General features: G+C 39.1%; 1 protein-coding gene across 2 annotated transcripts in view; it reads left to right on the top strand.

Moving 5' to 3' along the window:
* Positions 1 to 7,049: 7,049 nt before the first annotated feature.
* Positions 7,050 to 14,198, top strand: part of LOC134212122 (ethanolaminephosphotransferase 1) — a 49,001-nt gene continuing 41,852 nt past the window's right edge. Inside the window, exons 1-2 of one of the 2 annotated variants that reach the window (XM_062689692.1) lie at positions 7,050 to 7,235; positions 7,444 to 7,605. In XM_062689692.1, coding sequence (XP_062545676.1) covers positions 7,555 to 7,605 — 51 coding nt within the window. In that variant the 5' untranslated portion in view covers positions 7,050 to 7,235; positions 7,444 to 7,554. The remainder of the gene's footprint in view (positions 7,236 to 7,443; positions 7,606 to 14,198) is intronic. The other variant, XM_062689693.1, reaches the window with a different exon arrangement.

Here is a 14,198-nt window from a genome sequence, read left to right as displayed (position 1 = left end):
CAAAGAAAGGATAATCGATCATTAACATCGATCATCAACTTCCATTCCCTCGAGGGGCAGCTGCAACTGCTCGAATGAAACACACCGACAATAAAATACACATCAAATTTTGTTTGGCAAAAATCAGCAAAATTTTGCTGAATTTTGCCCCAGCTACACTGACTGCTGAATAGATGCGATTGCATCGGTCAAAAACCACATATATAAAAAAATGTAAACACGGGTAAAAAATTGTAAATAATGCCCTCATATCGTGTAAAAAGACGTCATGGTAAATACAATCGTAAACAGTCGAATCCAGGGATTGAATTCTAAAGAGAAAGAACAAGTCTCTCACTTATCATCTCTGTATACATATACGATATGTATACACTGTAGAGACGTCTACTCTGGTTGAGGGTTGAATGATGAATGATTTATTTATTCTGAAGTGTCACTACATTGCACTTTGTAATACATATAGGTTACTGCGATCCTACATCTTTCCCCTTCTCTATTAGTTCATAGTTTTACATGTATATTATTTTACATTCTAAAATTGTACTATTTATAATTAAGCATGTATAGCTGGTAATTGTTCAAGTGCTGTGGAACTCTCCTTTTTCTATGCTGTTGTTGTGAAGGTTCGATGTCCGCCTGACGTTTTCGTTTATCATGGTTTGATGGAGGCATTTGTTGTGTATCTTGAACTTGATTCTGATGTTTGTGCGTTGTAGATTCAATATTTGTTTCGTCTTCTGTAAATAAATGAACATTATAATACTTAAACTTTCTCTATAATGATTCAATTCAACTTTTCACATTGATACCTGATTCTATGTTTTGGTTCAACATCGGGTTTTCACTGACAATCCGTTTTGTGTGGTTTACATGACGATTAGAGATAACACCAGTTGCCAAATTCTTAAGATGAAGTCGTGTTCCGTTGCGTTGAATTACAATATGTAATTGTGGATTGAATGTTGGAGATAATTTGTTTTTCTTGATGAAGTTTTTCACCACCACTTTGTCACCGACATCAATGTTAGATGGCTTAGCTTTTCGTTTGTGATCCGTATATATTCTTCCTTTTTCTTTAGACTTGATATCATTTTTTCTTGCTTCGTTCAAATCTACATGTCGTGATGTACTTGGAAGTTTGTCTCGTATATTCCAGCCAAACATTAGTTCGGATGGTGTATAGTTTGTTACGCTGTGTGGTGTTGCCCGGTAAGAATGCAGAAAATCTTGCAGGTCACTCTTCCAATCACGCCCCATGGAAACACTTATTTTTAGAGTTTTTAGAAGTGTACGGTTTTGCCTTTCAACTAAGCCATTTTGAAAAGCCGCATACGGAACCGTGTGTTTAATACTGATGTTGTTTGTTTTGCAAAATGTTTTGAATTCGTCTGAGGAAAATGGTTGTCCATTGTCACAAACGATTTCGCCTGGGAACCCAAATCGTGCGAACATTTCTCTTAATTTTGTGATTGTAACTTTGGCTGTCATAGATGTTTGAATGACCACATCAATATATCTAGAGAAATAGTCTGTTACTACTAGTAAATGATATCCTTCTGGAACCTCAGTGAAATCGATAGCGATTTTCACCCATGGTCTGTTAAATAGATCTGTTTTGAGATTGGAGCTGTATTTGGTATGGACACTAAAATACAGCCAGTGCAGCTTTCAACGAACTGCTCTATCATTTGATCCATGCCGCACCACCAGACTCTGGATCTCAGTCGACGCTTCATGGATGATATACCGAGGTGTGGTTCGTGAGCTAAACACAATACTCGATGCTGCATACTCCTGGGTATAATAAGTCTTTGGTTTTTCATGACAACACCACCATTGGTGGCTATGCTACTCGCTGATTGCTTATATCTTGATAATGTTTTCGGCCAACGTCTTGGAGAATATGGCAGCCATTGGATGAGTTCTTGTAGTTCCATATCATTATTAGTTGCTGTGATAATATTTTCTGTAAATGAAGCTACTGGACAAGCATCAACTGCCATTAGTTTAACAATTCTTTCTTATTCTTCATCGTAGCACGGTCTACCAGGAACCAACTGACAAAGTCTAGACAATGGATCCGCTATGTTTCCTTTTCCAGGGCGGTACATAATTTTATAATCGTAAGACATAAGTCGTAACTTCCAGCGTTCTATACGGGGAGAGGGCTTTAAACGCTCACCGAATATTACCACAAGAGGTTTGTGATCAGTGATTAGCCAGAACGATTTTCCGTATAAGTAGTAATAAAACTTTTCACAAGCCCATACTAAAGATAGTGCTTCCCGTTCTGTTTGCGCGTATTTCTGTTCGGTACTAGTGAGTGTTTTGGATGCGTAGCATATGACTCGGTACTGGTTGGATCCATCTTTCTGAACTAAAACTGCCCCTAGACCTACTGGACTTCCGTCAGCGATAACATATGTGTCGTCATTGGGATTATAAAACCAAGAGTTTCTTCTTTCAGTAATATGGTTTTGATTTCTTCAAACGCACACTGGTGCTTTGCTTCCCAGTGAAATCTGGTTCCTTTCCGAGTTAACAAGTTAAGCGGGTGAGTGATCGTAGCCATGTCAGGAACATAGCGATGAACAAAATTCACTAGTCCAAGAAAGCTTCTAACTTCCTCTGTTGATTTCGGAGGCTGCATATTTCTTATTGCATCTAGCTTTTCTCGCGAAACAGAAATTCCTTTATCCGTGATATGATATCCTAGGAAATCTAGACTTGTTACTCCTGTTTCTACTTTGTCTGGATTAATCAGTATGTTATAACGTCGAAGTTGTTCGTATATTAACTTTGTTCTGTACTGTAGTTCTGTTTCGTCTTTGGCTGGGATAAGTATATCATCGATAAAGATGATGAGCCAAGGAAAATTTGCAAAAATAGTTTCCATTACTTTTTGGAACAACTCAGGAGCGGCTGAGAGGCCAAACATCAATCTTGTATATCTCATTAATCCGATGGGAGAGATAAAGGTTGTAATATAGCGACATTTTTCACTCAGGATAACTTGGTGAAACGCTTGCCGAATATCGAGTTTTGTGAAAATCTTACTACCACCAATCTTCTTAGTAATTTGTTCGAGTGTTGGGAGGGGATGTACTTCTCGCACAATTGCCTTATTAGCTTCGCGGAGATCAACAATAATTCGTACTTCAGTTTGACTCTTCCGTTTAACGAGCATGGGAGAAACCCACTCGGATGCCTCGTTAACACGTTCTATTATCCCTTGGCTTTCTAGTTCTTTCAACTTCATAAGTGTTAGGTGTTCTAGCGGATAGGGAATTCTACGTAATCCTTGACGGACTGGAGGAACAGTTTTATCGATTTTTATGTTAGCCACTATTCCTATATTAAATTTTATTTTGTTCAATTTTTCTGTATATTTTATATATTATTTATAAATTGCGTAGTGTAAATTAGTTCTTACCCTTGATTTTCGGAAATTCCTTGTCTATGTTCTGTAGAAACTTGATAATGCCCAGTTTAATAGCGGTGTCACCAGATAATAGTGAACACTTCCCTTTGGCAATCACGTACAACGTCGTGTCAACCTGTTTGTTCCCGTACACGAGCTCTGCATCAACTTCACCAAGGACTTCAAGTGGGTTGATAGAACCGTATGCGTTGAAAATCTTCTGACTTCCTCTTCGTACAGCGTATGCCGCAAATCCAGTTGTTTTCAGCAATCTCCAGTCGGTTTCGCATAATACATCTTGATCAGCTCCCGTATCGACAATAAACGGTACTGTTATTCCTCCAACTTGAACATTGATGAACCGCTTTCCTGATCCAAGATGGAATAGTTCGAATATTTCCTCTTCCGCTTTTTCTTTGGAACTCTCAATTTCGTGAACAAATCGTTTATTTCTATCTTGGCGAACCATCCGGGTGGATGGTGTAGATCCATTAAACTTCTTTCGCTTCGTTAAACAACATCGGCTGAAGTGGCCAATTTGACCGCACATATTGCATTTCTTTAACCTTGCCGGGCACGCAGCATCACTGGAATTATGTCTTCCTTCACAGCGAGTGCACCTGATTCGTTTAGGCACATAGTTTGAGCTGACTTTCAAAAGATTGTCCTTTGCTGGGTTTGATGTTGTATCTTCTAGTACGGATTTTCTTGTATTGTGGTTTTCCCAATCCTTGAGTTGAAGTTGTACCGATTCGTCTGTGCGTCCAATAGCCAGTACTTCATTTAACGTAAGATCCTTTTCCAAACACTTCCGCTTCAGTTTCGAATTATTCGTAGTAGTATATATAGTATATATTTGATCGACGACTAAATTTTCCAGCTGGTTTCCAAAATCACAGAAGGCTGCTTGGTGCTTCAATCTTATGACAAATGTGTCCAACTTCTCATTTTCCTTTGGTGTAATTTGACGGAACTTCAAACGTTCGTATGTTTTCGATACCCGTGGGATGAAATACTCATCTAGAAGATTGACTGCAATCCTATATCGGTTATCTGCTGCATGATCAACTTCGTGGACTTTGCCGATTACTTTCCGTACATCTGGACCGCCAAACATCATCAGCGTCCTGAATTTATCCTCATGGTCCTCAATTTGTTTCCATGCGAGGTATGCGTCAAAATGTTCACGCCACTTACCCCATCGAATTGAAACCGGGCCCTCGGCATCTTCAACGAATGGTGGGACCAGTGGATTCACCTGGATATATGAAGAACAACGTTCGTATAAATATCGTGAAACCCATATTTAATGGTTTCATATTCTTTCGGTTTTCTGTTGCGTACTATCATCCCAGATATATTGGGTTCCGCAAATCAATGGAATCATCCCTCGAGGATCGCCTCTGGGCTCCAATATATGCTTAGTATCATCCCTTAATCATGGGTTCAGCATAAACTATGAGTGCCATCCCTAGAGGTTCGCCTCAGGGACTCATTTCCATTTTTTCTTTTTAACTCCGGGTCCAAACCATCTCGTGTGGATGTCATCCCTAAGGCTCCGGGTTTAATTTCACCCATATGAACCCGGGTTCCACCGTCAGGAGTTTTGGAATCATCCCTAAGAGCTGGCATTTTCTTTATGCGTATGTTCCGGGTCCAAACCTTCATGCATGGATTTCATCCCTGAGATTCTGGGGATCATCCCTTAGAATCCGGGGTCCATCGTCAGGAATCTTGGAATCATCCCGTAGAAAATTTCTTAATACTATTGCATACCATTGGCCAAGCCATGTTTTCCTTTCTTCTTTCGGATTAGTTTTTTCTTATCCTCGACGCCAATTTTGTAGAGACGTCTGCTCTGGTAAACGGTTGAATGCTGTTGAATGATGAATTATTTTATTTATTCTGAAGTGTCATTACATTGCACTATGTAATACATATAGGTTACTGCGATCCTACATAGCACATCGCGAGAGACTTTTTTCGCAAGCTGCCATGATAGAGAACTGATTCGGGATGCTATACCTCATGATAAATTTCTTTTAGAAAGCTCCAAATGCGGGGAGCAGTGGCTCTGATGATGCATTTGAACTTGTTCTACATAGCTGTGCAGTAACCAACACGAAAGGAGCGAAAACAAAGCTAGAATCACAATTTTTCTTTGGGGGCTGCCTATCCGATTCTGTTTTTTCGCACTTATATAGACGAATCCAAGTAAAAATAAGAAGAAGACACACGACGGTGTTAACTTTGACAGATCCTACAGCGCAGCATAGGAAGATCATTTTAAAATGCTTATAATAAATTCTAGACAAATTGTAATTAAAATCTGATTGATGTACGATACGGAAAAAGTTCTGAACTACTTATTTTTTTTTTGTATATTTTCCAAAAATGTATCTATCATAAACTTCGGAACTTTTTCCGTATCATACATCAATCAGATTTTAATTACGATTTGTCTAGAATTTATTACAAGCATTTTAAAACGATCTTCCTATGCTGCCCTGTAGGATCTGTCAAAGTTAACACCTTCGTGTGTCTTCTTCTTATTTTTACTTGGATTCGTCTATCCAAGTTTGATAAATTTGTTATAATGGCATGTTATGATTCGGAACACTTTTGCCTCTCTTTTATCGTTGTTCATTATCTGTTGAGAGCGATTTCTGCAAACCCTGGTCGAATCCAAGTAAAAATAAGAAGAAGTCAACTGATATAGTAACTTTGACAGGTGTTAGATAAAATCTCGCGTAACATATGATTACGGCTTATAAACCAAAACCATGATTTTTGATTTTCTGGCATGAACGATTGCTTTGTAAATTATTCTTCATGCTAGTTAAAACTCCGTTCTTGATATCTCTTAAGAAACCCATTAATTGCTATTTTGAGTGAACGTCTCATGAACCATTTGCACCATTGTGGTTTTTAAGTCCTTTGTTGGCGCCCTTAACTACCATGCGGAATGTTTGCTTTGGTTTTTAGGCCGTTCACTTTATATTGTTTATTTAGAAAAACTAACTTCAAGTTATTTTTAAATGTATATTCTTACTAGGTTTTCGATATATCGCATAGCAGAACTGCTCTGGCTAACAAATCTAAACAAATCCGATGGTGTTAGTAGCTTTGAGCAAACGGCTTAAAAACCAGACGTGTTGCCGGTGATGCGAGTAAACGGCGCGATTTTTGTTTTAGCTGAAATTTTGTAGATTTCGAATGGTTTTTCAAATAATCTTGATCTGCTGTTATAATATAACCATTTACGTATAGTATTGACATGGTTTTGGCAATGAAATGAGTTTCTACTTCAATAAATGAATTAAATTAGTCATAGAAAATTTGAACCTCATTTTTCTCGGTTCAACTTTGTTGGTTTTTCGGCCCTAATCATATGTTGCTCGAGAAATGTAATTATATATCGTCCATCTGATTTATGTACGATACGAAAAGAATTAAAAAAAAAGAAAACCTTCCAGGGCCATCCATATAATAATGATTTGTCTCGTTGACTGCAAATTATGCCAAACAACTTTATACCAAAAGGCTATAATCTTTTTACACCGCGACGGGTGCGGGCATCGTTTGGTAGCCCTATGCGTTTTGTTTACTCGCATTTTGACGCGAGATTTGATCTGTCATTCAGAAGTGAAAAAAAGTCAACCGTTCGTATTTTTTTGCAGTGGACTGCGCGGCAGAGTGTGAATTTACGTGCTTTCGTTTTGAAAGTTTTCTATTAGTTAAAATAAATCACACAATTTGTGTGAATTGTGACTGGTAATACCCCAATTACTCCAGTTATCACCTAGTAGTAAAAGTGAGCATTGCAAATCAACCGGCCAAAAGAAAGCGACTTGCTGCTCACTGCGGTGACTGCGTCGACGTGGGAGTGTGCCCCGGCTTTCGTGTTTTTTCGATATCCCTTCTGATTTTTCTGCAATTTGGTCAATTGAACCGTACCGTGGCCCTTCGCTGCCACCCTTTGTTGTGCGCTTCTGCGTTTTACCTGACTGATCCGTCATAAGGGCGAACGGAAGTGAAGTGTAAAAATCCTTGTGTATTGACGTGTGCCTGCAGAATACGGGACAGGAAAGACGGATTTCGGGTGTTTGCGGGTTGGTGGTCAACACAGCAGAATGGCTGGATACCTAACGAAGGAACACCTCGCCGGGTTTGATAGTTATAAGGTAAGTTTGTGTTGGAAAGCGAGTAAAATCTGGTTTTGCGTTGGAGTGATTGTGATTAGGAACATTAGTGATAGCAAGAATGGCTAAATTTGTTGTATCCTAAAATGCTGAATTATATAAGATACAGAACATACATTTTACATCAATGTGGTGGTTTTTGGATACAATTTCACATATAAAACGCGACTGTTTGTAGAAGTTCCATTCAGATATAGGCGCCAGTTTTAAAGTAAATAAACATATGAAGACGTACGATAGTGACGTTGTGAATTATAATTATTGATAATGATTCATAGGGTATAAGGCTCAAACCTTAGCTTATTATGCTGTGGTTGAGCACATTTATCGATTTAAATATTCATATATTGAAGATCTAACCGAAATTATGCCACCAAACGGCTTCTTACTTTTGGTTATTACGCTAAGTAGTAAAAAACAACAATAATGGTTAAAAATCTATTAAAAGTTTTGTGCGAAATAAACTTTATGTTCGGCCAATTTTCCTAATCTCGGCTCTGGTGTTGGATGCTTTTTCGGCCCATGAAATGTTGGTGCATTATTCACTATAAATCGTTTGTATAAGCCGTAAGGTAGGCAATTATAATGTGCTGCTTCAAGTGAAAATTGTCAGCCGAATTTTGGCAACGAGTGTTCTAATATTGTTCAAAAAGGTTTTGGTTAATTGTGTCACTATAATAATGAAAATAGTGAATTTAACATGAATGCTAAAATAGTGTGATTATTATCCGTTCATTTAATGTGCAAAAATAGGTAAGTCTATTCCAAAAACTACTTGATTGGGCAAAAGAAAAATCTCTTGCACTGCCTGCCTACTTAAGTGGTTGCTAACAAACCGCTTCAAAGCAATTTTCACGCAGATTTATTGCATTTATCAGTTGAAGAAGTGCATGAATCTTGCGTAATATTAATAACGTCGGCTTGATACACTTTTTCAAAGAAGCATTGATAAATATCTCTCTACAAAACTATGTTTTATTGTTGAATTATTGATTAATCCAGGACATCCAGGACTAACATTACCCCCGTCACCCTAATTGACCTTTCCCGTTAACAAAATTTGTTCACTCAATCGATTTTTTCATTTATTTAAGGTCAAATTTCTCGGCGAACCTACATTTCTAACCGCTTCTGGCTATCTGCTGAAGAATTGAAAAAATGAAATACTTTTCGTTCTCACATTTTTTATGGGTAACTTTTATAAATTAGATCGTGCTCAGCTAAAGGTCAATCTTCTTCTTCTTTTTCTTCTTCTTCAATGGCGCTATATTCCAACTGGAACTTGGCCTGCTTATCAACTTGGTATTCTATTAGCATTTACACAGTTATTAATTGAAAGCTTTTCTATGCCCGCCATTGCATGAGTATGTATCCTGTGTGGCAAATACAATTGATACACTATGCCCAGGGAGTCGGGAATGTTTCCAACCCGAAAACATCCTAGACCGGACCAAGAATCGAAATCGCCATCTACGGATTGGCAATCCTACGCCTTTGCTCGCAAGGCTACTGGAGAGGTTAATACTAATTTAATTATACACCTTAACAGATAACATTGAATCAACAATTCAGTGCAATAAAACTTAATTTTGTATTTCGCGGGTATTTACTATATAAGTATTGGCCACCTAACATAATCAGAGCCGATGTTTCGCTTTCAGTATTACAAAAGCGACAGTTATCATTCTGAACTTGTCCAATAATGTTTTTCAAATTATATTTGAACTGACAGTTGCCAGTTACTAGACCAGTATATGTTTAGAGTCAGCGGCTGCGACATCACCTTCACCCCATTGGGGGTGATGCTCGACGATAAGTTGAGCTTTAAAAGTCACGTCGACTACACCTGCAAGCGCGCGTCGACGGCAATAGCGGCACTATCGAGGATAATGGCGAATAGCTCTAAGGTGTGCCGGGTATCGGCGTTGAGTGTAAACTGCAACGTGCGAAAGCTGGAGAGTACTCATTGGCTAATGTGCCTGAGAGTTATCAACGCATATCCCTGGAAGGAAGACGAGGAGTGCTACACCCTCAGAAGCACCGAAAACGCTCGAAGGAATATCAAGGCAGCAACGGTAGTCAAATGGCAGAGGGAGTGGGACAGCTCGGCTAAAGGAAGTGTGTCGGTATAGATTAGCAGACCTCATGGAGAGCTAAACTTTGGCTTGACCCAGTTCTTAACAGGCCACGGATGCTTCAAGTGGTACCTACACAGGTTCGGACACGCGGCTTCTCCCGCCTGTCCGCAATGCCCAGACGTGACAGAAACGACTGAACACATCCTGTTCACATGCCCCCGGTTCGAAACGGAGAGGCGTGCGATGTTGGAAGCATGTGGAACGGACACTACCACCGATAACATCGTCAGAAAAATGTGCCAGAACCCAGAACAGTGGAGAGCGGTCGCAAGAGCGACGTCCAGGGTAGCCGACATCCTACAACAGCAGGCAGCCTTTACGGATAACGGATCATGAGTACTCCGCAGCGGAAGTCGTAAATATATATCAAGCAAAATTTTTCATAACGACGTATGTAACAAAAGTAAACAAAACGAGCTTTTTAATACAACGTGACAATCACACGCGGCTTTATATAATACGCATCGATTTTACTGATTTCAGATCTTAAAATTCTTTAATTCAATCTTTTTACGAATCGACGTATGTCAAAAATCAATTTTTGAAGCCTCACTGTTAGATACGTCGCTTTAACATATGGGAACTAAGAGCGACCTATGTATCAAAAAAAGAAAAACAAAACAAAACTGCAGTTGCGTCAATCGTGCACTATGGAAAACCGACCAATGTACACCGACGTACGTGCAGCATACCGGTGTATGTATAATTTTATCGTTTTTCACAGTGAATTTGAATGAACTGAGATTTGATGTGAAGCACGCTTATTACGTGTCATCCCAAGTAACAATTTCAAGACTTCATAGATTTATATAAGTTTTTTAACGGCTTTATCGCTGCTTTGATCAATACCGCGAGACTAGCCTTATTGGAAGACTTGTAGCTATCTTCAAAATCATAATAAAACGTTCAATAAAACCACAAATGTCAAATGCTTTATGAGCTTATTAGGGGCCTAATGATTATCTTGAGGACTCTAATAAAACCAATTTTGAAAACTGTCATAAAACCGAATATATTGGTCTAAGACTTGTCTTACGCATAACCTAAATAAAACTTAGTAGTTTTAATTAGGTTTATAATGGTATTGAACAAGAACATAATGTTTATGTTGAACTTGGTGAACTATTGTCAATCGAATGGCTAAAACTGATGTTTCTGTTCCATGTTCCCAAATATTTTAAACAAAGAACATAAAAAATACATAAATTTTCCTAACTGAGCATTCGCATATTTAAGATTTTGTTGTTTATTGGTCAAATTCCACTTCTGAAAATGAAACAGATATTGTGATTCCAGTTGAAAATCGAATTTCGAAGCCGATTTTATTCGCGTTCAACTTATAGCGCATCATTGAGCAACTGGTGCACATTATTTGTAACCGGATACGCTATACAGCGCACCAGATGCGCTGTGATGAAACTTGCGACTAATAGGAGAAAGATTGATTGTCGTAAGTTCAAAAATTTGGTTCTGAGCTGCATATATAATAATAAAAATCAAGCGAATATAGAACGATCATGAAAAAAACTAATCGTAAGGAATAGATTGCAGCAACTGTCAGCAAAATACTTATTGTATTTGAGAGTTATGCAAAATGTTATTTTGGCCGTCAAAACTGCCCATAGTGTAGTAGCAGCCATGCTGGTAGGAAAAAATAATTTTATATCGGCGTAAATCTTTTGCAAAATCTCTTGAAATGCAGCGAGTATTATTAATGACAATTAGTAATAATCGCTGCATTTCAAGATGATTTTTACAATTTGAAGCACGAGAAATGTTTCCTTGCAAATCGGAATGCCACTAGAGGAAAAGGCAGCATATCAATTTATTATCTACACTAATTAATTGGTCGTAAATCACAGTATTACGACGGCGCACTTGAAAAACCTGATTTTCTTACCTGTTTTCACCAGAAATTCGAACGCGCAGTAAAATTTGCAAGCACGCGAACGAATTCTGGGCATCCAATTTCCAATAATTGAATATTATTTTCATCCATGCCCGTGATGTTGTTTTCAATTTCATTCTTCCATTTCTTTGGTTATCCTTTTTCTTCAAAACAATAACAAAAAGCTCCACGGAAAAGAAATTCCCTTTTTTGACAGCGGTTTTATGGAACTCTTATGAATAACCTTAAACTTGTTTTGAAGACGATCTCAAGAGTGGTCCACTTAGTCATAACATAATCTTGTAGCGGTCATCAAGAGGTTGTCATGTAGATTTGAGTTTTATTGCTAGTCTTGAAAATTTACTCTCCAAAACTGCTAATAGAGTATGATAAAACTCGAAATGTTACTTGGGATGTAATGACGCATGCCAGCGGAAAAAAGTATTGAAAAAAGATTTAGTTTTAAAACAGTTTTAGAAAAAGTTTTGCCAACTTTCTGCAAAGGATTTCTCGAATCCTCATAATTGTTACATACGTCGTTATGAAAATTATGCTTCATATGTCGATAATGAATGGGAACGCCAGCGCCAGCTACCGCGCGTAGCCTCAGAACGTGACCAAACGGCCGGTTTCGGAGGAGCTCCCGCTTTCGGGGATCTTCTCGTCGGAGTAGGTTAGATCCGCCGTTGGGGACTATCCGAGTCGTTCGCGATTGCGACCGGGCGGGAGCTTAATGGCTCAGGCAATCGAATGGCTCAATCGAATAGCTGAATGGCTCAAGGCAATCGAAACTCGGTTATCGGAGTTGGCTAGGCCCAACGCCGGGGATCAGCTGACTGGATCGTGGCGTGCGAATGCACCGGCTCCGGGTCGTCGAGGCACCATTGAACCGGAAGATATTTCCACCCGGAATCCTTGGATTGACCTCGGCACTCATCCGGTCACCCGTTGAAGTGAGAATGTGCGTAGGACTTGACTTGAGCAGATCTATGACCATGCTAACCAGGTAAAAGTGTAGTGTGGTTAATGTAACAGCCTTCCACGGATGCGGGTCATCGGTATCGGGGGAGCTTCTGCCGCCGGGGGACTCCCCGTCGGAGCAGGATAGATCCACCGCCGGGGACTACTATCTGAGTAGCTTGCGAGTACGTTGAGAGCTAGATGGCTCCAAAAATAAAGAAAATAGATGTGCTGAATGTCACAAGGAAAAAATAAAGGTCCCAAGAGCTCAACGCTTTTGTGTGCTTGCTGGCACCAAGAAGGGAGCCAAAGGGCTCAGACGTAGAACAAAACATCGAAGAGAGGCACTGTGAAAGGTGTCGTTTTGGGAGGAGTACTTTCAGTACTGCTTTCCCCCACAGAAGTAACACTGTAAGGTAGTCCCGGAAGGACTCCTTAGCTGTGCGGTAAAACGCGCGGCTACAAAGCAAGACCATGCTGAGGGTGGCTGGGTTCGATTCCCGGTGCCGGTCTAGGTAATTTTCGGATTGGAAATTGTCTCGACTTCCCTGGGCATGAAAGTATCATCATCAGTACTGCTAGTTTTCGTGACTGTCATGTAAAAGCGAAAACAGTTGCATTTTCATTTTCAAGAGACCAAATGAAAATGTAGCCTTATCCCGGTCACCTGTCACATTACAAGCAGTCATGATGGGAATGTGTTTTGTTTTGAAATATAAATTTCTAAACAGTTTCAATGGATTTGTGCAAATAACGATGACTAATCGATACAATGATTGTATTGTTTTTGATTTTCGAGTTAGAAGCAACATTATTGAAGAAGAAACAGCTTGTTTACACTAGTTTGATGCGCTTTCATGAAATAAAAATCTGTGAAAATTTGGCAGAATTCCTTTCATTGTTTATGTTTTCTATGAAAGCGGGAGAGAATAAAGTGTAAATATCGCGTGACCTCTCTCAATGAAAATGAAAATCTCAGTACTGATCATCATGCTAGCCTCATGATATACAAATGCAAAAATGGTAATTTGGCTTAGAGACCTCGCAGTTAATAACTGTGGAAGTGCTTAACCTTTTGTCTGTGCTCTGGGGTCAATATGACCCCAGGCCAATTTGAGTGGCTGCCATTTTTTAAATTTTCAACCGATTCTCCTAATTTTTGGTAGTTTGGTAAAATTAACCGAGATCTGTCTCCTAGGTGCAAATTCACTTCAAAAATCTTGAAAATATGCCCTACAGTGTACTTTTTTCAAAAAACTTACGTTGTCTGTGCTCTGGGGTCAAATTGACCCCAAATTGAAATTGCTATAACTGTTTTAATGCTTGGCCAATTTTGGATTTTTGGGGCTGTTTCGAAAGATAATTTAATCATCTTTCAGGTCGTTACCAAAGATTGACTATAGGTGGGCGGGTACATCGCGGGGAGGGGTTTTCGTAAAAAGGGTACAAAAATAGTGATTTTTCATGCTTATTTTACTTATATCTGAAAATCCTACCCATTTTGAACTGCACCTTTTCAAAAAGGTTATGCAGGAAGGCGTGTGCTTTGATATGAGGCATTGATTAGTTTAGAGCTTGGTCGCTAGGTG

The sequence above is a fragment of the Armigeres subalbatus genome, chromosome 2 (assembly GCF_024139115.2).
Source record: "Armigeres subalbatus isolate Guangzhou_Male chromosome 2, GZ_Asu_2, whole genome shotgun sequence".
In the NCBI taxonomy this organism is placed as follows: domain Eukaryota; kingdom Metazoa; phylum Arthropoda; class Insecta; order Diptera; family Culicidae; genus Armigeres; species Armigeres subalbatus.
The sequence above is the reverse complement of the archived record's forward strand: the minus strand, read 5'-3'. Positions and strand labels throughout refer to the sequence as shown.